A 20,330-nucleotide genomic window follows, 5' to 3' on the forward strand; every position below is an offset into this window, starting at 1 on the left:
CCCACACACAGGACGGGATCTGGGTCCCAGCCACTTCGACGATCTGCCCGCCTTCGGAGGCGAGCGACCCGACTCCGCACCCGCTCGCAGAAGCAGGAAGGTGGAATACTTCTGGATCCCTACTGACCAGGAGTGATCAGGAATTACACTATATCTGCCACTTCCCATGTGCTCTTAAGCAAGGCACCAGATGTTCAGATGGTTCAGTGGAGCTGCTGAGTTTTAAAATATTAAAGGAGAAACTGTAAAAATACAAGTGAGAAGTTCTGTTGGTGCTCATGTCCTGGACTTTATTGGCATTAAAGCAATAGAGGTGCACAATAATTTCGAATATCTTACAATATGATCCAAATCCATTACCTTATAGATTAACATGGCTTGTGAGCAGGCTTTTTCATTTATAGCTGTGAGGGAGGTGGTGGGGAGAAACAAAGTTTTCTTTTACTTTTTAAGTAAAACATTAAAAAATTCACTTTTAGTTTCATTTTCCATATTGAACGTTCAATATAGGCACCGTGACTCCAAATTCTGGGCAAGACTTAATTGTGAAAACCAAAACAGGTACACTGAACAGGCGAATTCTTAAAAACAAGCTTTTTTTCCTTCTTAAATATCAACACTTGTTAACTGTGTGAAGCTCTTCAGAGAGCTTCGGTGAATTCATTGTGCAATCGGGCCAGGACTAAATCAAATACTTCAACATCTGCTTGGGCTCTAGGTTCTTAGTAGGTCTCATTATTCCAGCACAAAAAACAAACAGAAGCCCATCTAACTAAGAGGTAGAAACACAGGCAACTCTGAAACGTTTACGGCGGCACACAATTCATTACAGTTTTGTCTTCTAACGTATCGTAACATTTGGAGGATAAGTATTGCAACCACTCATGAAATAAAAGACAATGAAGAGGGACAGATATCAAAAAAGAGGGGAATCTCCTGATGAGGGAGAAACAAAAAAAGGGAAGATGTTCGTCAGTGACTATAAAGACACTTTTATATTAAAGAAAGGTTAAGTAAAGCAAAGGTTAACCAAACATGCAACTAATTAATTATGAAATGTTTTGCCAGCTTATGCTTCACTATCACTTAGGTGGGCCCATACATTTTACTGTTGAGGATTCTGCAGGCTGCCCAGTGAATTAAATCACTGTGTGTGATGAAAGGGAATCCAGGCTGGCCCTTTACACACAATAACCGACAAAACCTTTTCCTACATTGTCTTCTAATATTAGAGAGGAGCTCCACTTATCTGACTTATTTAAGGGGGCGTCCTTAACATTCTCAAATAAAAACGTTTCCTATTGGGGAAATGAGTGGAAATGCAAAACAAGCAACAGTGAAAAATAGGTTTCACCCCGAATAAAGTCAAAGCAAAAACAAAAAAAGAAACATGATTAAGCCACTGCAGATTTCATGTAGCTGATCAGGACACAACTCCAAAATCAAACATCCATCAGGCAAAAGCTCAAATAATGCGTCTCAGCCTATTGTCACTGTGCGGGTGGTAACACATGAGGCCCTACAGGTACAAGCTTTCGTTAACATTTGCAAGATGGAAGTGCCACGCGGTAGTGGTTCAATAAAGCATGCAGTTTAATAAAGGAAAAGGTGAGTGTAGTAATAAGGTAAAGGGTCGATCTTCTACGCCGTGATGCTTCTGCTTGGGTTTCTCAATCGGCTTCATCCTCAGACTCCTCCTCCTCCGCAGTCTCCAGCCAGGTGAGCCACTGGTTAACCTGGAGAGGGATGAAAATGGTAAACTCAACTTCTCGCCATTCTTCTACTAAACAAAATCCCTCTGGTTCTGATGTTGACCCGTTTCCTCCGAAGTTTATTAAAACAAATAAGACTATGACAAATGACATTAAATAAATAAAATAATGAAACCCACTGTGATGACATCACTGTACCTGGAATAAAGCTTTTCCTTTTCCAGGGAATTCTTGGGTAATATCTTCTTTCCACGCAAGGAAGGCTTCTTCTTCAATAATCTCCATGTCGTAGAAGTTGACAAAGTAGCGCAGCAGCATGCCTTTAAGCACAGGAAAAGAGATGTTTCTAATACAAACCTTCTACGTCAACCTTTATCACTTGAATCAAAGCGTGCCATTTTGTCTTTGCTGAGCACAAGTATTCAGTGTAACCATATCATTGGTTCAGTCAGTGCTGCTGTAAATTTCCTCAAACAGACACAGGATGATTCAATAAAAACTAAAATCACAAACACACGTTTGAACAAGAGTTATGACGAGGACTGTTACAAAGCAGAAAACCTCGGAACTAAACCTGACACTGCCCTCTAGTGGACAAACCATGCAACTGTGACACTGATTCCAAACATTTCTTGACTAGTTTGCTGCTGACAGGTCACCAAACGCAGGATAACCAATAAACGTGGAATAATATTAGATCTGCCCGGCTGATTTATTGGTCTGAGTCTAGCAGACCATTGGGGTACTGTACCTTTAGGGAGCCCGCTGGCGTTGCAGTGCACCTGCAGGGCATAGAGGGCGCTGACCTGCAGCTCGGTGTGGTCGTGCAGGAACTTCTGCATGACAGGCTTGAAGGCCAGCAGCAGCTGTTTCTCCTGCTCCAGCTGCTCTTTGGAGGGGGCTGCTAGCTGATCGTCACTCTCCGCCATGCACAGCTCCTGGGAGATGTACTGGAGGAAACTGGTAAAAGATGAGGATACTGGTAAGTCATACTGCAGGCTTTTTATAAGAAGTCATAATCTTGAATTTAGTCAGGTGACTTTAAAAAAAACACAATATTCAATATTTGAGGTACACATGCTGGAGGTTCTGCGCACTGAGCCTCAGCCTTCGGGGATATAATTACCTGGTCATGAGGATGTTGACAAAACCTTTATCGATGTGGAGCTTGGGAGAGATGTTGTCTTTAATCCACTTGTAGATGGACTGTGGAGAGGGGTCTGCCTTTATCTGCTTCAGCAGCTCCTTTTCCAGCTTCAGCAGCGGGAACAGGAAGCTCAGGCCCTTCCCCTCCAGGATCTCCAGCATGCGGTCCTTGTTCTGATCAATTTCTGCCAAGTTATACAGAAAGGAGGGTTATTGGGATGTTTGTGTTTCTGATGTGATCCCTAAGTGTTCTCAAAAGTAAAAATGATGAGATATCAGTCAAAGGGAGAATGGGAGGTAATGTGAAAAAGGACCATTTTTGACAGGACTGAGGAGGAGAATGTGAGAAGGAGGGAAATACCTGGGAGCATCTTCTGCATGTTGACCTTGCTCTGCTGGAAGAGATCGGTAAGCCACTCCCTGTCCTTCAGCTTGGCAGTCTGTTGCAGGCAGAGCAGGAAGAGGGGGAAGTGGGTGCCATTCTCCAGGGGGTGAGCTAGCTCTGCCACGCTCACCAGCTCGGCGATGATGGCCCGGGCTGCAAACTGGGCCAGGTAGGATTTCACCAGGGGCACGTCCACCTCGATCTTAGGGCACTGGTCCAGGACATTGAGGAAAGCCTGCAGGAGAAATACCTTGAATAAATATTTTGCGCTGGCTATTTATTCAATTTATTTATATTTAGACGTGACTCAGCTGTCCAATTATTTCATATAAATGTGACTACATTACCACTGAGATTTTTTTTTATTTTAAATAGATGCTGAATATGCACACCTGCATGAAGTTCTCTCCAGTGATGAGGCCCTCAGTTCGCAGCATGTGGATCAGAGTGCTGGCGTGCTCCTTGTCCTCATCGGGACGGTCGAGAGAGCACACGATGATCTTACTGAGCATCTCCGGCAGGAAATGCTTGGGAGCCCTCATCTCTCGGACGCCACTCACAGCCTCAGTCAGGTTCTTACTGTTCAAATACTCCGTCATGATTGCCTCCTAAAGAGAGGATTCAATGTAATGCAAAGGAAAACCTGTTTAATACCTCAGCCTTATAGATTTATGTGTTTATGTCCCAAATGGATTTGGCAGTATGCTTGATTTCTTAACACCTATAACAAGCAGCTTACCTTGATGGTTTGCAATAAAAGTAATTAAAAGTTTTACCAAGCGCCAGTTGTAAACAGCAAACAGGTGAGCCACAAAGGAAGCAGTGGACTTAGCCATGTCTATGATTTAATTTCTGGTAATACCAATTACTTTTGCATCAATAGAAATATGTTGTGTTATAAACATACAGAGTTAACGTGTTCATCAAATGTGGTTACACACCAAGTTGATGTTTTTTCCTACCGTCATCTTAAGCAGTTCCTCCTTGGCAGGAGGTGGCTTCTTGTTCGTCTTCTGAGGTTTCTCTTGGATGGGCGGAGGGTTGGTCTTCAGGCCAAGCTGCGGAGGCTGAGGTCAAAATGTTAGTGATTAATACATAAGCCGTTTTCAAACAGGAGAACGTCTATTATGTCTGGAGTGATTGTCTCGTACCTGACCCAGAGGGGGAGTTTGAGTGCGTGGGGGCTGAGCGCTGGGTGGCATCATGGTGGGGATCTGCGGCTGGAGCTTGGGTACCTGGTTCTTGTTGAGGAGGAATGACTGAGCAGGCCTGAGGCTGATCTGTGGGACCATGAGGCATTATGGACACAGAAATATGCAGGTTATGAATTTTGTGAAGATCATGAATCATGTTATTGAGTGCTCTACAAATCCATGCCCTCATATCTCATAATCACAATCAGCAGACCAGCCACCAGTTTAAAGAGGAGAGGAGGATGGAGAGGAAAGATGAAGGAGAGGGTGATAGAGAAAAAGATAGAAGACCGGTGGCAGGTTTTATTCCTCAGAATAACGCGTCTTTTTATAATCAGTGGGCATGCAGGCTACATACTGGCACTTAGACTGCATAAATGTTTTCATTTGTACATTGTTCAGTGTTATATGCCTCAGTACCTCATCAGCATTGAGCTGTCCTTTCTTGCTGAATCGTGGAGGCATGTCCTTGGACTGGACCTGCTGCTGGGCCATGTGGTTCTGGTTCTGGTTGAGGAAATGTTGGTTCTGAACCTGTCAGAAGTCACATTATCATGAATGATTATTTTTAGAAAGCTGACCTCAGGATTTGCAGAGAAATATCATTCACTGTTTGCAGGATTAATTTTATCTCCCCATTGCTAGCAGGATTACCTGGTTGGACTTAACGAAAGACTTGGGCCCCGTGTCGAACTGTGACTGTGGTGGAGGGGCGATGTGGCTGCCGTGGCCGTTGAAGAGCGGGTTGGTGCGATGGCGTCCCATTGTGGGCGAGTACCTATCCTGAATAACCCCTGGGCCTGTTCCAATCCCACTGCCTGAGAAACCAAAGTACAAAGATCAGTAGATATTTTACACAGGAGCAAGTCCAAGCAGGAGAGACGTGCAAGTATGTGAAATAATCATCTCAAACCAATCAAAAAAAAAAAAAAAAAAAGTCAAAAACTTAAGGTTTTGTTCATCTTTAGAACGTTATGTGAACCAAAATGGTTTAAACATTTTTTTATCTTAACCCATTAAGTCCAGAAGTGACATATACATGGATATACCTGGGAAGACTGGGTGTCACATTTGTGCTTCTCCCTTTAGAGCGGGATGAAACGTGTGTCATCATGTGACTGGTTAAATACATTGTGATTTACCATAATATTAGCAAGGAAAGGTTAAGTGCATTATGGGCCACATAGTTTTCTTCCTAGCGATCTTAGCCTACATTTAAGTTTTTAAAATAGTATTTCAGACTATGGCTGACAATTTAAGCGAGGGGAGTGATACTGAAGCAGATGAAAGCAGAGATGAAAATAACAGTGAAAGGATTTACCGACTCAGATATTCCTGCTGACCATGGCTCATTCAGTAAGAGTAATGGTTAATGAGGAAGACAAAGAAGGGGAGATCTCTGCTAGCTTTTTTTTTTTTAAATGTGTACCATCAAGTATAAAAAGTGAGTCCAGCAATAACACTGACAAGATGAAAGTGAAGATTAAAAGAATGGGATGTGGCTACAAAGGATCCCACGGAACAAAGTCTGCACCTGGCATCTGTCCAAACATGTCGGCCAATCCTCCAAGAGTCTCCCTGTCCAGTTTCATTCTATTGGGCAAGAAGGGGCTTTCCAGGAAGAAGTCCATCCTCATCCCCTGAGACATGGATGCTGGGATGAAAACACCCAAATCCTAAGGGAGCACACAGAACACAGACAGTGTCATTAAACTGTCCTAGGACTCAACTTGAATTTATATCATTAACTCAAGCTTTCAAGTGTGCATGGTTGTTATCAAACCAGAAAACCTAATTACATCCCGCTGCGCACATTTTATTTTCAGGTCATTGTGCTGCTGAGTCATTCTTCACAACAACATGCTTGGTTGCTGTGCAGAAACTAGTTATTTGTGAGCAAGACATGATAACAATGTTACACTCTTATTCATGGCGGCTTTTAAGCCATGCATGTGGTATACGCAGCTTTTCGTGTAGGACAGTGATGTCAAACTCAATCACAGAGAGGGCAAAATTAAAAACGAGGACTACGTCGAGGGCCAAACAGGGTCAACATTTAGACAGGATATTGGATTAAGTGCAAAAAGAAAACATATTTAGGTCGGCTACATTCTTCTTTTATGTGCATGTGCCAGAGCCAGATGTTTGGCATTCTTTCTTGGCTGCCAGTTCATTAATGTTTGGGGTTAGGTTCTGTGCTGTGGAGACTCTCAAGATGGAGTGAAGGTGGGCATCAGTGAGACGACTCCTGTGTGGGTTTTTGATCATCTTCATCACAGAGAAAAGTGTGAGTGAACTTAACAAGGCACAGGCAGCAGCACACAGGCACTGGGATCTCTGGAACACTGGAAAAATAATTAACTGACACCAAATACTCGGCAGGTGAGGAAGGGCGCTTGTTCCATGTGCATCTAGCCGGGCATTGCGCACCATGCCTCGGCCAGTGGAGCCTGTGCACTCAACCTGGCTCTCTGGCCAGAGCGAGATGGAGACAGAAAGACGGAAGGAAAGAGAGAGAGAGATAAGACTGAGAGACACAGTGAACTTAACGAGGCAGGCTCTAGGATCTCTGGAAAAATAATTAAATATCATCAAATACTCAGCTCGCTCCATGTGCATCTAGCTGGGCAGTGCACACCGCCTGTGGAGCACGTGCACACCGCCTGTGGAGCACGTGCACACCGCTTGGCTACCACTTGGGGAGTGGAGAGGAGGGCTTGCTCGCTCGTGTGCATCTAGCTGGGCATTGCACACCGGCGGGCCAGTTAAAATAGACATGATATTTTAATCGCAGGCCGGATATAATTGTACCACCGGCTAGAAGTGGCCATCGGGCCTTGACTTTGACATCTCTAGTGTAGGACATTAATCATAACTATTAATCATACCAAAATGTGGGTGATCTACTCAATGAGCTTTATTATTTGACTGAAACTTACTTTCACTGCATCCTGACGGATCTGGTTAATCGTCTTTGGTCCGTTGTCAATGAAAGCCTTGCGGGGGATCCAGTTGTTTTCTCGCAGTTCCACTGTATCTTGCAACAGGAAGCGGATCCTAGCGGGCAACTCCTTGTTGTTCATTAAGGATTGCATACGGCCAAAGTACTGATCCATTAAAGACTGGAGAAAGAAATGAGAAAGAGGGTGGGAGTGAGAAACAGTAGTAGTGATGGGAATAGCAGCTCTTTCTGGCAGCCATGAAGGGCTGGTTACCTTTGCTTTTTCATGGTCGAGTCTCGGCCCCACTGTTCTCATTATCTGACAGAGGCACTCCAGATCTTCCCCCATATCCTTAAGTTGGACTCTCTTCTTCTTTTCCAGAAGCTTCAGAAAAGTCACACAGCATTTCTTTTAATTCTACCCTGTACTGTCTTGTGCAGTCTTTCAAATGAAAACATGGATTACAAAAGGGAAAAATACAAGCGTGCACGTACTGTTTTGATGCACTTATGAAGGATAGATTCGTGGATGAGGTCGAGTTTGCCAAGTTCCCCGATGAATTTAATGTTGCCAAGCATCTTGATCTTGGCAATGGCACGCTGCTCTTCCTCCTCAGAAGTAAGAGGGTTGTCATGTTTGTCATAGACTGGAATAAGAGGGGAGGCGAGGCAGTTAGAGAATGGGCTATGATAAGATGTGCTTCTGAATGTGTTACAAAGTGCACAAAGATGGAGACTTACTTTCAACATTTCTGGTGCGGTTTTCAAATTCATCTTGAAGCTTGGAAATCAGCAGTCTTCTGAAGGTCTACAACATCAGCATCACAACCACTGGTTAATCATACAGCAAGTAACATTTAAGGCTTAGATTTGAAAAATACATTGTAACCATTTGTATTTTACATATTCTGAATTAGACATAATAACTAACTTTTATCAAATGCCAGAACCTGATAGACTTACTGTGCTCTGCTTTTGGGATGTTTGGATCTCAGATGAAGGGCCATCAAAGTTTGGTGCGTCCTCTGCCAAGCGCAGACATAGCTGAGCATAGAGCGAGCTATACTTCGGCTCTTCTAGGGCTTTGTCTACAATCTGAGGGAGACAGACCACTCAAGGTCATTATAACAAGCAGTGTATGAGTCACTGAGAGCAGCCTGCTAAGCATCTATGAATACACTTACCATTTAGCAGAGAACAAAAGCAAACCTTTGTACCTTTTACTTTGTGAAGCACTTTGGTCAACCAAGTTGTTTTTTTAATGTGCCATATACATAAAATTGACATTGACAAAAAATGTTTGCTTACCAGCAAGATGATTCCTTTAAGGACGAGTTTTGAATCTACGCCCACGTTCAGGAGCTCAAGGCATAGCTTGTCAAACTTCTCAGGCGTGAGTTTGTTGAGTATGCTAGAGAAATAAAATCAAGAGGGAAATGAGAAGCCACAAAGAAGAAACTAAGTATGCCTGTGTAAGATCAAGATTGTTACATTTACCATGTTATACTACTTTCAAAGAATAATTACTTCTGACACTTGGCCCGCTTATACCAGGCTGCTTTCACAAGTAATCTTTGCACAAGACTTGAACTTGAACTTCATTGCAACAGATTATTTCTGCATTGAGAGAGTGCAAGTGTAACTCTGGTCTTTTACAGACAGTTGCATTATGTATACGATGCGATAGGGACATTAGAACATACCAGTGGTCACCAAACAATACTAATCTGTTGATGCAATAGGCTTTGTACATGGTGAGAGTTGGACTCTGCACACAACTGAAATGGTTTGGGTACCAACAATCTTTAGGCCACCACAAAAAAGGATTTTTGTCCTCATCTAATTAGACTTATTACATTAATCTAGCCCCACTAGATTAATGAAATTAGTCTAATTAGATGAGTCCTCAAAAATGCATACAGGTTTGAACCTTACCCCCTCACTTTCCTGAAGATTGCATCATGTCGTTCTTTTTCGTTGCTGGAGTTGGCATCTCGTCTAGTGCTTCGTGAAGGAACCCATCTCTGAACGCTTTGCCCTGGGGTTTTCCCCAGGAACTCGCTGCAGGAGCACAGGATAGGAAACTGAATGAAGAGCCTCACACAATCAGAAGACACTATGGCTGATGCAGAAAAGTGCACCAATGTCTTGACAGTACAGCTCTTGCTCAAGCATAAAACCTAACACTTCCTATGTTTATTTTAATGTTTGTAAAACCCAGTCTATCCAAGTCCGTCACACACAGTAGGACCATAGAAAGAGAAGAACAGAACCTCAACTCATCTTATTTACATAAAATAAAATCCAAATGTTAGGTGTGGGTAATGATATTAGCACAGGCACAAGAAATTATATTTATTCTCTATGCACATTCACTTAATTGTGAATGTTTATGTTGCCAGTACAAGCCTTTAATTCTTTCTTCATAGCTGTTTGTTGTTGAACATACAGTATATGAACTATCTGAGATTCAAATCAGAGATTCCTGGAATTTAGCCCCTCTTACTCAAAGTTATGTAGTGTATTTCTGCAGTGGCGGAAACTGCTAACAATAGTTATTGGTGCCATGGTGTTAATAATTAAATCAATATCAATACATATGCTCAAAAAAAGAAAACCACAAACCTGTTGCCGACAGTCTTGGGATAGTGCTGAGGTGCACCCCTACCACCTCCTCCCCCCGAAGAAGCACTGCAGAGGCAAACACAAAGTTTGGAACACATTAAGTACATACAACACTGCAGAAAATGCAATGCTATCTGTAATGATTATTTATTCAAATTGCAATAATTTAAACTGGAAAAGTGCCCTCACATAGATAAGAGATAAATTAATTTCTTGAAAACCCCCAAAACATATATACACCAATACAGTACAACACAATCAGCCATTGAGATGGACGTCTTCAATACATTGTATATTGAAATGCGTGTATCCTTATTATTATTCCATATGATCACACTTAAGTTTAAAACCATCGCCATCCAGGAGAGCCTTTTAGCTCTGTATGACAAATCCCATGACCATTCACATTCACTGGGGCCTGCGTGTGCTGGTGTAAACAGGAAGCAGATTGTTTGCAATTTTTTTTTCTTTAACATGGAGAGACTTGGCAGAGGTATGCTTTTTCCTTGCATTCTTCTTAGGTGGTTTTTTTTGAGTAACTGCCCTTTTCAAGTTTGAGTTCCGACAAGTCTCTGTTTGACTACTTTTATTTTGGTGTGACTCTGCAAGTCTTTGCTTTGTTACTTGCCTCAGTTAGATTTCTCTAATTATTGATTAACCTGGGACCAGTGTTGAGAATGAATGGTATTCATATTTTTTGTGAAAGCTGTACTGAATGAATCAGTTTACAAATGGTGAACGTGGGTGGCATTTACCCCCACAGGAGTATATATGCTGCACATGTTTTCAGACATTCAGTCATCACCTCACCTCACCTCAACTCACTTCTACCCAGTCCCCCCTTTCTTTTTAAAAAGAGAGTTGTTTGACTGCCATTTTGAGAACCCCCACATCCTGCTTTGTTCTAAAGGCCGGAAGTTCCTGCCCAAAATGCTAGCAGACAGCTAAAAAAGAAGTAAATAAGGAGTATTTCCTGTAGAAGTGCTGGTGTGTTACCTGAAACGAGAAGCACCCCCTTCTGCAATCACACTCTCCACTTTGGCGGCTTGACAATGAAGAATACTCAAAAGAATAAGAATAATAGGAAGGGATGGGGAAAACGGTGCTGAGGAAAGAAAAGGAGGAGTGCAATTAGTGACTGCATGGGGAGAACAAGGCATAGCCATAGACTAGACACAGGCAGCAACTATAACAACATCAACAGGCATTTAAGGGGATACTATTAGATGTGAGACTATTTCTAATGACAATGTCAGTTAGCCAGCTTAGCTTGATACTGATGTTCTGTAGCAAGGTCTTTGTTACAGACCGAGCCTGGACTAAAGCAAAATCTAATTATCATAACAAATACTTCACTCTAAAACATAGACACATGATCTGGTTTACTTAAGTACCGACGTGCCTCTCCAACAGTATGAAAGGGTTACACGTAGAAATGTCTGCTCGTCTTTTCTGGGCAACAACAAAGCAGATGTGCATTAGCTAGCGGGCTAACGCCACAAGCTAACGGTTGATAATTAGCCAGCTAGACTGAAGTCCCCAGTTAGCGACGTCACGACACGGGTAATGTGTTTGACACACACCGGTCATCTATGTAGTCAATGCAGGGTTCGACGTGCTGTGCGTTTTAATCTCGGGCCGGGTGTGTGGTGTTGCACTGGGGGGACCTTGCTGTCTGGATCCGGGATGCTCTTTGTTAGACTGCTGTTCTGATCGATGGAGGGGACGAGCCTGCAAACCTGACATGTTCGCTGCATCGTGATGCAGAGAAACGGGGCAGGGCAGCGTGGTTAGCCGCTAACGACCCCACTCGACTGTGCTTGTATCGCCATCCATCATGGCTGGAGTCTGACATTAAGGATTTACTGTTTAGAAGTGATCCCGGCCAGAAGCTCGCGCCAGTGACTCGCCTTATAACATGACACCTCTTATTTCTTTTTTCTGCAAATCCTTGTTAGGGTGGCTAGGCGACGACGCCATTTTCTTCATGAAAGTAAATCAGCTGAGCCATTCGTAAGCTAGGCTATCTGCCGGTGTCATGCCAAAAAGGATCATCTGCCAGAAACTGATCGCTGTAAGCGGGAGCGCGCGCGCGCACACAGCCTGTTAAACTTCTAGTCCCCGTTTGTATTCAGCTGCTTTTATCTGACTCGAACTGTTCACACGTGCAAATACACATGCGTTCAAACGTGTATCGCAACCAAATGATCCCAGTTGAGGTCATGACAGTGTGGTGATCGAGTGTGGTCTGTGATGGACTTGCTATGTCTATTGTCCATGTTTAGGCGACCTTTGGAAACTACACATTAACTACCAATATTGATTGATGGGTTACATCTGAGTCTTTTTGGCCATCATCCTTATCACTGTGCCTTATTTCCACCTGCTCTGAGCCCAAGGTAACAAGTCGAAATCAAAAAACCCGACAAAGTGAAAGCAGCTCGTTCTTTGGTCTATTTGTTTATAGACATGTTTCTGCTTCAACATGTCTTGATGTCGTCCACGACCTTTCTTTCCTCTTAGTTTGGTAAATGTCAGCCACGAAGGCTCGGTCCTAACATAGCAGCTGGAAAACTTCTCTTCGCTTACACTGCGCGCGCTCCCGCGGACGGCGATCGGTTTCTGACAGAGGGACCTATTTTATGCGCGACACCCCGGCTCCGAAGCTAATATGCTACGGCTAGCTCGAGCAAGATGCTGCTGTTTGACGTTAGCATCCCTGCCTGCTAGCTAGCAGAAGCCATTTTGGATGAACCGGTGCAGTTTTGTAAGGGAGAAAATGGGCCTTACCTTTACCAAAGCAACTTCAGTTTTGTATTTTAGTGTGACTTCCAAAGAAGAAACGAGACAGTTGTGGAGGAAGCGCGAGTTTTGTGAAAGGACGTGAGGGAGCCTGAAGCGGAGGGATGAGCGCGCGGACACACACACACCGACACACTCCTTGCAGCCGGGCTTGTTTGCGGTCGCGGGCTGAGGGAGAGCTGCTGCTTCACGGGGGGACGAGAAGTCAACCATTTGCATTGGTCACGTACTTTGTTGCTACGTCGATTTCAGCCAATCGCGAAGAAGAACTGTCTTCAAGGCGGGTCCGGCGGCACATTTTATCCAATGAGAGAGGTTGTGGAACAAAAGAGGCCGCCTCCTGTAGTTGATTGACATGCTATTTAATATCTGCAGTGCAGGAGAAGAGATTGCTCATCAGCTCAGATTAATGGAGCTACAGGCTCTAAGTGAATACTTAGTAAGTACCAAACCAGTTCCCAGACCACGAAAGGAAAAACACATGCTTAGTAAAGACCAGTGAACAGTAATGAGTCAAGGATGCATCGAAACACATCTGTGAATATTGGTTGTTTCATGCAAAAGTGCACAGTAAGATTAGCACATTTCCTAAAAATGGGAATTGCTGGTCTTTCAATGCTCTTTTATTTTGCTGTTGAAACTTGTTTGCATTATATTATTTGATTGTTTTATTTTAAAAACATGTTTTAATGGGGACACTGTGTAATCGACACAACATAATTAATTAATTGTATTTTGTTTTCACGGAAAGAGACATAAAAGTTCATTTTAAATTGTTTTTAAATTGTTCAATGGTCTTACTGTCAAGTGACTATGATAAAATAGCAGCCTAGTGTTTGTATTTGGGTTAATTCTCAGGAAAGGGTTACCTAGATATTACTTACAGACATGTAAATGGAATGATCTAGAGAGAAAAAACACACATGTACACACACTTTATTGGGAGCACCACATCAATGCAGCTTCTTAAATTTCCCTCAGCATCAATAGATTATCTATCTATCCATCCATCCATCCTTTTGTGGGATTGATTCCACTATTTGTTAAAAACTTACCTTTGAGATCCTGCTCCATGTTGTCATCACTGCATCACATCATCTCAGCGGATCTGTCAAATACACAGGCCACTGAAGTTCAGTGTACTCAGAAAAATAAAAAATGAAAAAAGTGTGTGTGTGTGTGTGTGTGTGTGTGTGTGTGTGTGTTTGTGTGTTTGTGTGTTGAAATAAGGGAGGAGACCACAGTGAAAAGAGAGAGATCACCGATACAATAACTGTCAACCAGTAACTTCACATGTGGGACAAAGTCTCTAAAATTATTATTGAAAAAGGTGTGTTTTTTTAAATAATTCTATTAGGTGGCAGTAATGCAACTCCATGGATGCCAGGTGCCATAAAATCTCAAAGAAGAAAAGTCTGAGGTCTAACCCTCTGGTCAAACATTTATTTGTTTCATATCGTCAACCAACGCTGGTCTGGCGCTGGAGAAATACAGTCGTGGTAAATTCAGTCAAACAATGTGATGAAATGATTTATCTGTGGTGTAGTCTTAGTATCACATTCCACTCAGAACCACACTCTTCTGTCTCACATCAGAAGAGATAGTGATAGACTTTGGTAGGAAGTCACCACACCATGGGGGCCCTGAGAAGCTCTTTCAGCAGCAGACTGCTCCACCCACAGGGCAAGGAGGAAGGCTTCCGCAGGTCATTCCCACTGCTGTCAGACTCTATAACACCATCTGGAATGAAAAAATAAAATACGGCACTGGTCATGTCAGTCTACTTACACTATTTGCACTGTATTTGCACAACAAAAAATAACTTTTTGCACATTTGTGTTTATGTACAAACGTTTTACTTGCTCATACAATCATCTTGTGCCACTTATAACATTTCATACACACCATTACAGTGAAAAGGTGTATATAATATACATTTCAGCATTTTGTTTTTATTTTAATTCTCTTGTCTACCTCATTGGGACTTGCCTGCTGCTGTAACAACATTCACAGACCTCAGTAGCTTCCTTTTAAAACTGGTGTAACTCCGCTCCATATTTCAACTGAAAACAACATTGTATTCCAGCACATATGATTGATTCAACAATAGAAAACAGGAAAAGCTTTGAATTCACGTGATTAGTGAGTGAAATGTGAGTATTAATCATTGTGACTGCTTCACATCAGTTTCTATGGGCCACAGTCATACAAACTACTGTCATTTGAAGAATATAATCTGTTTTTTAATCTGCCTGTCAGAAAGTTGAGTCCAGAACAAATAATCTTCTTTTGTGTAATCTTTGTATTGGAGCCATCAGTTCTTCTCTCAGCCTGGATCTGGATCAAACTACACCATCAGGTGGAAGGAGCCAGAAGATTCTGTATTGTGAAATAAATGTGAAATTGTTAAACATTTATTTTTCGACATGCTTGATTTATTAAGAATATGCACTTTCACATTTACATTGCAGCTTGGGGCTCTACTGGGACCATTTTGGACTTCAGTCCCAATTGGCTGATGGTTAATGTGCTGTCTGTGCTTGTTTAGTTAGTTTTCTTTAAGCTATGGAGTGGAGAGCACACTCGTCATGGACAGTGCTCATATTCACACCATGACCTTTGAGTAGATGAATAAACATATTCTGTTTGTGTACTGTATTACCAGAAGAAAGTTTCAGTAAAGCCATGATAACATTCTTATTTATGTGAATTTAAAAATAAATTAAATATAAACTCCAGGGGGGAAGAACTAATTAGTGCTAATGACATGTTAACTGACTCAGTAATATTTAAAAGAGAGCTGACGTTTACGTGACCTTTGTGCAATACTGATATGCCCCTACAAACACATGTTCCTCAAATAATTGTAGCGTAACATTGCAGATGAATTTACTCAGTAACAAAATCAGATCAGTCTTCTGATATTTACAGATGTTTTTATTTAAATGTGTGTGTGGCAAAACATTCACATGTCATACACACACATTCAAAAACATAAGATTACACTGAAGGGATTCGCTCATGTGTAATCATATATCACTAAATATGGGGACAGCTATATTATAACATGTAATTAATTCATTGTCTAAAATTTCTTTAAATAGCCTGGTTCATTATAAACAATCTGAAAAAAGTTTGGATATTCTGTTAATAAATGCTAATGCTAATAAAAAGTGTTGCTTTAAGGATAATAATATATAATGAATGAATAATGAATAGAAAATATGATTTAAATATGTTGCAACCCACTTCTGGCTTCATCACCATGACAACCACTTTGAAAAACAATGGAATTTAAAGGCAGTGAACATGTGACAGACAGGTGTGTCAGTTAAAACTGTCAGATCACTTCTGTCTCATGAGAGAGTGACACGTGCTTTAGTGACTTCTGGAAATATATTGCAAACACAACTCATCAGCTTTCCATCGTCAAAGTCTGAGATCAGAGTGAGTCCACCCAGACGCCACTCTCACCCAGACATCTACCTGCTCTTCCTGTTTGATTGGAAAGAGTTAAACAAAACCCAAGACAGGGATCAGAGAGAGAACATCCTGATGTCGCTCTGCAGAGAAGTAAAAAGGCCCTTCAGGGAAATTGCTGAAGACATTGAAAGTCCGCAAGAGAACCCCTCCAAGAGGATGAGGACAAGCAGAGCTAAAGAGGAGAAAGAGGCTGAGACTCCTCGCACCTCTGCAGAAGATCCTTCACCTGTGGTTCAAGTCCCTCGTCGGAGGAGGAAATGGAACCTTCCCTTTTCAAAGGTCACTATTTAGTTGTTGTTTTCTTTCAAGAAAAATAGGTTAACTGAAAAAAAAGTCACGGCATAATTCACAATAAATCACAGAATAACGTTGGCGGCTTTTTGTTGTGACTTTCACCAATAATTTAGTTTTTACAGAAAATAACTATGGATTGTAATTTAGTTGACAACATTTTTTCTTCTATTCACAGACGTTACCTGTCCTTGAAGAGAGAGCCACAGAGACGAAAGAAGACACAAATATCTGGATCATTGGATCAAGTTATATTCACCGTGGAGAGAAAGCTGCCCGTGAGAGTTTCGGAAAGAATCTTGGACTAAATGCCAACGTTAAATGGTTCGGCAAAGGAGGCATGCGTTGGAGTGGTGTCTGTCCCCGTTTCTACAGCGAGTTGTCCTGGCAGAGTCCCCCTGACGTGTTGGTCATCCACTCCGGTGGAAACGACCTGGGACTCGTCCCTGCCAGGAAACTTGCAGCTGCAATAACGTGGGACCTGATGCAGCTCCATAAAGAATTCCCTGCAATGACAATTATATATTCCTGCATCAATGAGAGGCAAGCGTGGCGCTATGGGAAGCCGTGCCACATCAACCATGACAGGAGGACAGTGAACACACTGATAAGAGAGGCTGCTGACAAGTTTGGTGGTAAAGTCGTCCATCATCCTCTCCTGAGGTTCTTCAACAATAATCTGTATTTACCGGACAGAGTACACTTCACCCAGGAAGGAAACAGACTCTTTCTGTCAGACATCCGTGGTGTCCTGAAGAAAATCCTCCACAAGAAGAAACCTGACTTCTTCCTGTGAAAAAGTCGTGAAACAAACTTCCCGATCAGTCAGGAAGAATTGAGCTTATGACAGTGGTCAGATTCCTTATGTTTACTGTGTATGCGACCTGGATCACAGCAGTAGGATGGTGATGACAGCATGTGGACTTCACTCTCTGAGGGTGGTGTTAGAGGAAAATGGCTGCAATGTGAATATGTTGAATTGTATTTAATGCTTATATCTTGTTAAAAGGTTACAGGACTGTATTTATATAGAGCTTTACCAGTCTTATTGACCACGAACAGAGCTTGACAGTACAAGTCTCATTCACCCATTCACACACACACATTCACACAGCACTTCTATAAGCAGCACTTTCTCTGTCACACACCAATCATTAACTGTCGACTCAGCCATCAGGGGCAATTTTACCCAAAGACACTTCAGTATGCAGACTGGAGGAGCGAGGGATCAAGCCAGTGACCTTCTGGTTAGATTTGTGGCTTCTTTTTTTTTTTTTTTTACTGAAAGGACTTTGTGACTTTGGAATCCTGCTCAAACTTCTGAGCCACCGGTCACCATCATGAATAAATCACCTAACTGTTGAATCGGAAGTCCTCTCTGTATCTTTCCTACTCTCCGCCAAACAAATCCTCTGAAAACCTGTTTTGTTACATGCCATCTAATAGATGATACTATATATGAGTATTCATATGAAGCGTGATATCAAACAATACTTTACTTCGAGTATTATGCAGGTAGAGAACAGAAAGTGCATGTAAAGAAATAAAACATTTTTCGCTGCTTGATGCAGGAGGACAACTCGTTCTACCCCCTGAGCCACAGCCGAGGAGAGAAGCTAGAGATGGTGACCACCAAGTAGTTGTGTCCAATGACAGAAATGACCATAAGCATTTAAATCCACTGTGACATCATCAAGCACCTTCTGCAAGATACGTCACGTCCTACACACACACACACACACACACACACACACACACACACACACACACACACACACACACACACAGTAGTGTGTAAAGCGGGAAGGGATGTCACCAGCGATCGATTACCATCTGCCCTTTCTGTCTCTTGTCTGTTCGTTTTGACATTTTTTCATTTCCCCTTATTCAATTATTTTTTTCTACAACAGCCTCACTCATGTCGCTGACCGTAACAGTCCAAAGATGCTGTGCATGAAATATGGTCAAAAGCAAAACGATCTATGTAGCGGAGGATCAGGACTGGAAATAAACCCGCAAACAGCAGATGCCACACTCAAATGATATTTGACGGGTTCTACAGATGAATAACTTCATACACGATTCATCAAAACAACAATGATACCAACTGTATCCAGGACCATTAAAACTCTCTACTCAAATCGAGGATGAGGAAAACAAACAAATCTGTAAACACTATTCATAAAATCCTACATAACACATGTAGAGTAGTATAAATATGAATTATTCCATGATACTCATTCTTACTTTATTAGAAGAAGTTATAGGCTACAATCTGTCAGCTATTTGTTTATTAGGTTTCAGCAAGGAGTTGTCAAGTGTGATTATTGTGAAAATAAAAAGAAAGAAAATCTGTAAAATCTTAAATAGTTTAACAACTGTATCTTTTATCACGTGATTTCGTATCTTGATGCTGCCTGCATCTCTTTCACATTAAAAGTCTTCCTCTGGCCTCACTTAGCTGAGGTTTTGCCTCAAGCGGCTGTAAAAATGCAGATGTTTTTAATCAGAGAAAAGCTGCCATCTTGTGGAGCACATGTGTTATTACAAATTATATTAGACTGGTCCACACGATATAGCACAGCTTGTTTCCAGCTGTGGTGTCTAAGGGCCTGATCTACTAAAGGTTTGCGAGTGTAAAAACCTGTGCAAACTTGATTCCACCTGCAAAAAGACATGCAAGCTGATCTACTGACAGTGCGCACTGAGGATTGTGTGCAGAATAACATGCTGTCCATTTAGGATATACTACAGCAATATCTACCGAGTGTGCAAAATATTGGGAGGAGTAGATACAGATACTTTAATTTAGCACATTCATTGGATTTACAATGCCTGAAAACAATTGGTTGTGACTGCATCTATATTTAGTATGTTTGAAAAGTGGGTGCTAATCAGCACAGTGTTATGCACAGATGGCTGCAGTTATTGTAGTGAGGAGGAGACGGCATGGAAGAAGACAGGTTTTTTCTGCTCGTTTTAGCATGTTTGGATTGACAGAAGCAAAGATAATCCCTCTCTTGTCAGGGCACTGATCGTCACACCAGATACAGCGCTGACCATAATGAGCGACTTTTCATTTTTGGGTGAACTATCCCTTTAAACTTTGTTTTCAGCAGCCCTCTCTCAACAATGCAGTATGTCAGACTTTTTTTATTTTTGTATTTTAGAGGATTCAGCATATCCGACACCAACACTTGTTCTGAGTGACTGCATGAACCAATTCCCTCCTGCAGAGCAGGCCATCACTGTGAACATGAATGGAATTTAGATGCTTCTTCATGATGGCAGCGTTGACATCTCCCTTTATTGGATTACATCTTCCATCTGGAGTACCCCAAAACTTTAGAAATGGTAAATGGTTTGTATCTATATAGAGCTTTTCTAGTTTTAATGACCACTCAAAGCGCTTTACAGTGAAGTTCGCCATTCACCCATTCACACACACATTCATACAGTGCATCTATTAGCAGCACTTTTTTGGTTGAACTGTCGACCTTCTGGTTGGAGGACGAAGGCTCTACCCTTCAGCCACAGCCGAGGGAAAGACAATGCCATTTCTGGATGCCTGGTGGTGACTTAATCGCCAACACAATGGGAAAAATGCTTTTCTCGAGGTAAGGTCTCTATTTTCATTGTGAGGTTGAACTACTAATTCAAATGTTACTCTTAAAAATTAAACACTGGACTGAATTGCTTTTTCAATTTCATTTGTTCAAATCTTTTTCATTTCATCACTTATTTGCTGTTTC

General features: G+C 42.0%; 2 protein-coding genes and 1 non-coding gene across 3 annotated transcripts; 1 reads left to right on the forward strand and 2 right to left on the reverse strand.

Annotated features, from left to right (window-relative positions):
- Positions 1-264: 264 nt before the first annotated feature.
- Positions 265-12,985, reverse strand: eif4g2b (eukaryotic translation initiation factor 4, gamma 2b). Its single transcript, XM_069528387.1, has 21 exons — positions 12,793-12,985; positions 10,999-11,107; positions 10,003-10,068; positions 9,313-9,438; positions 8,686-8,788; positions 8,341-8,472; positions 8,119-8,185; positions 7,873-8,024; positions 7,652-7,762; positions 7,376-7,558; positions 5,971-6,112; positions 5,091-5,254; positions 4,857-4,970; positions 4,395-4,523; positions 4,206-4,310; positions 3,636-3,851; positions 3,220-3,478; positions 2,839-3,043; positions 2,464-2,672; positions 1,911-2,032; positions 265-1,736 (listed from the first exon to the last, which is right to left on the reverse strand). Exons 8-21 carry the CDS (start codon positions 7,954-7,956, stop codon positions 1,671-1,673), a joined length of 2,109 nt encoding a protein of 702 aa, XP_069384488.1. The 5' UTR covers positions 7,957-8,024; positions 8,119-8,185; positions 8,341-8,472; positions 8,686-8,788; positions 9,313-9,438; positions 10,003-10,068; positions 10,999-11,107; positions 12,793-12,985; the 3' UTR covers positions 265-1,670.
- Positions 4,617-4,781, reverse strand: LOC138411014 (small nucleolar RNA SNORD97). Its single transcript, XR_011243657.1, has one exon. It is a non-coding gene; the product is annotated as a small nucleolar RNA SNORD97 (small nucleolar RNA).
- Positions 12,986-16,214: 3,229 nt separating the features above from the next.
- Positions 16,215-17,522, forward strand: LOC138410814 (uncharacterized). Its single transcript, XM_069528388.1, has 2 exons — positions 16,215-16,566; positions 16,757-17,522. The coding sequence occupies exons 1-2, from the start codon at positions 16,360-16,362 to the stop codon at positions 17,372-17,374; spliced, it is 825 nt and encodes a 274-aa protein (XP_069384489.1). The 5' UTR covers positions 16,215-16,359; the 3' UTR covers positions 17,375-17,522.
- Positions 17,523-20,330: the final 2,808 nt, after the last annotated feature.

Source organism: Paralichthys olivaceus, chromosome 7 (genome assembly GCF_024713975.1).
Source record: "Paralichthys olivaceus isolate ysfri-2021 chromosome 7, ASM2471397v2, whole genome shotgun sequence".
Lineage (NCBI taxonomy): Eukaryota > Metazoa > Chordata > Actinopteri > Pleuronectiformes > Paralichthyidae > Paralichthys > Paralichthys olivaceus.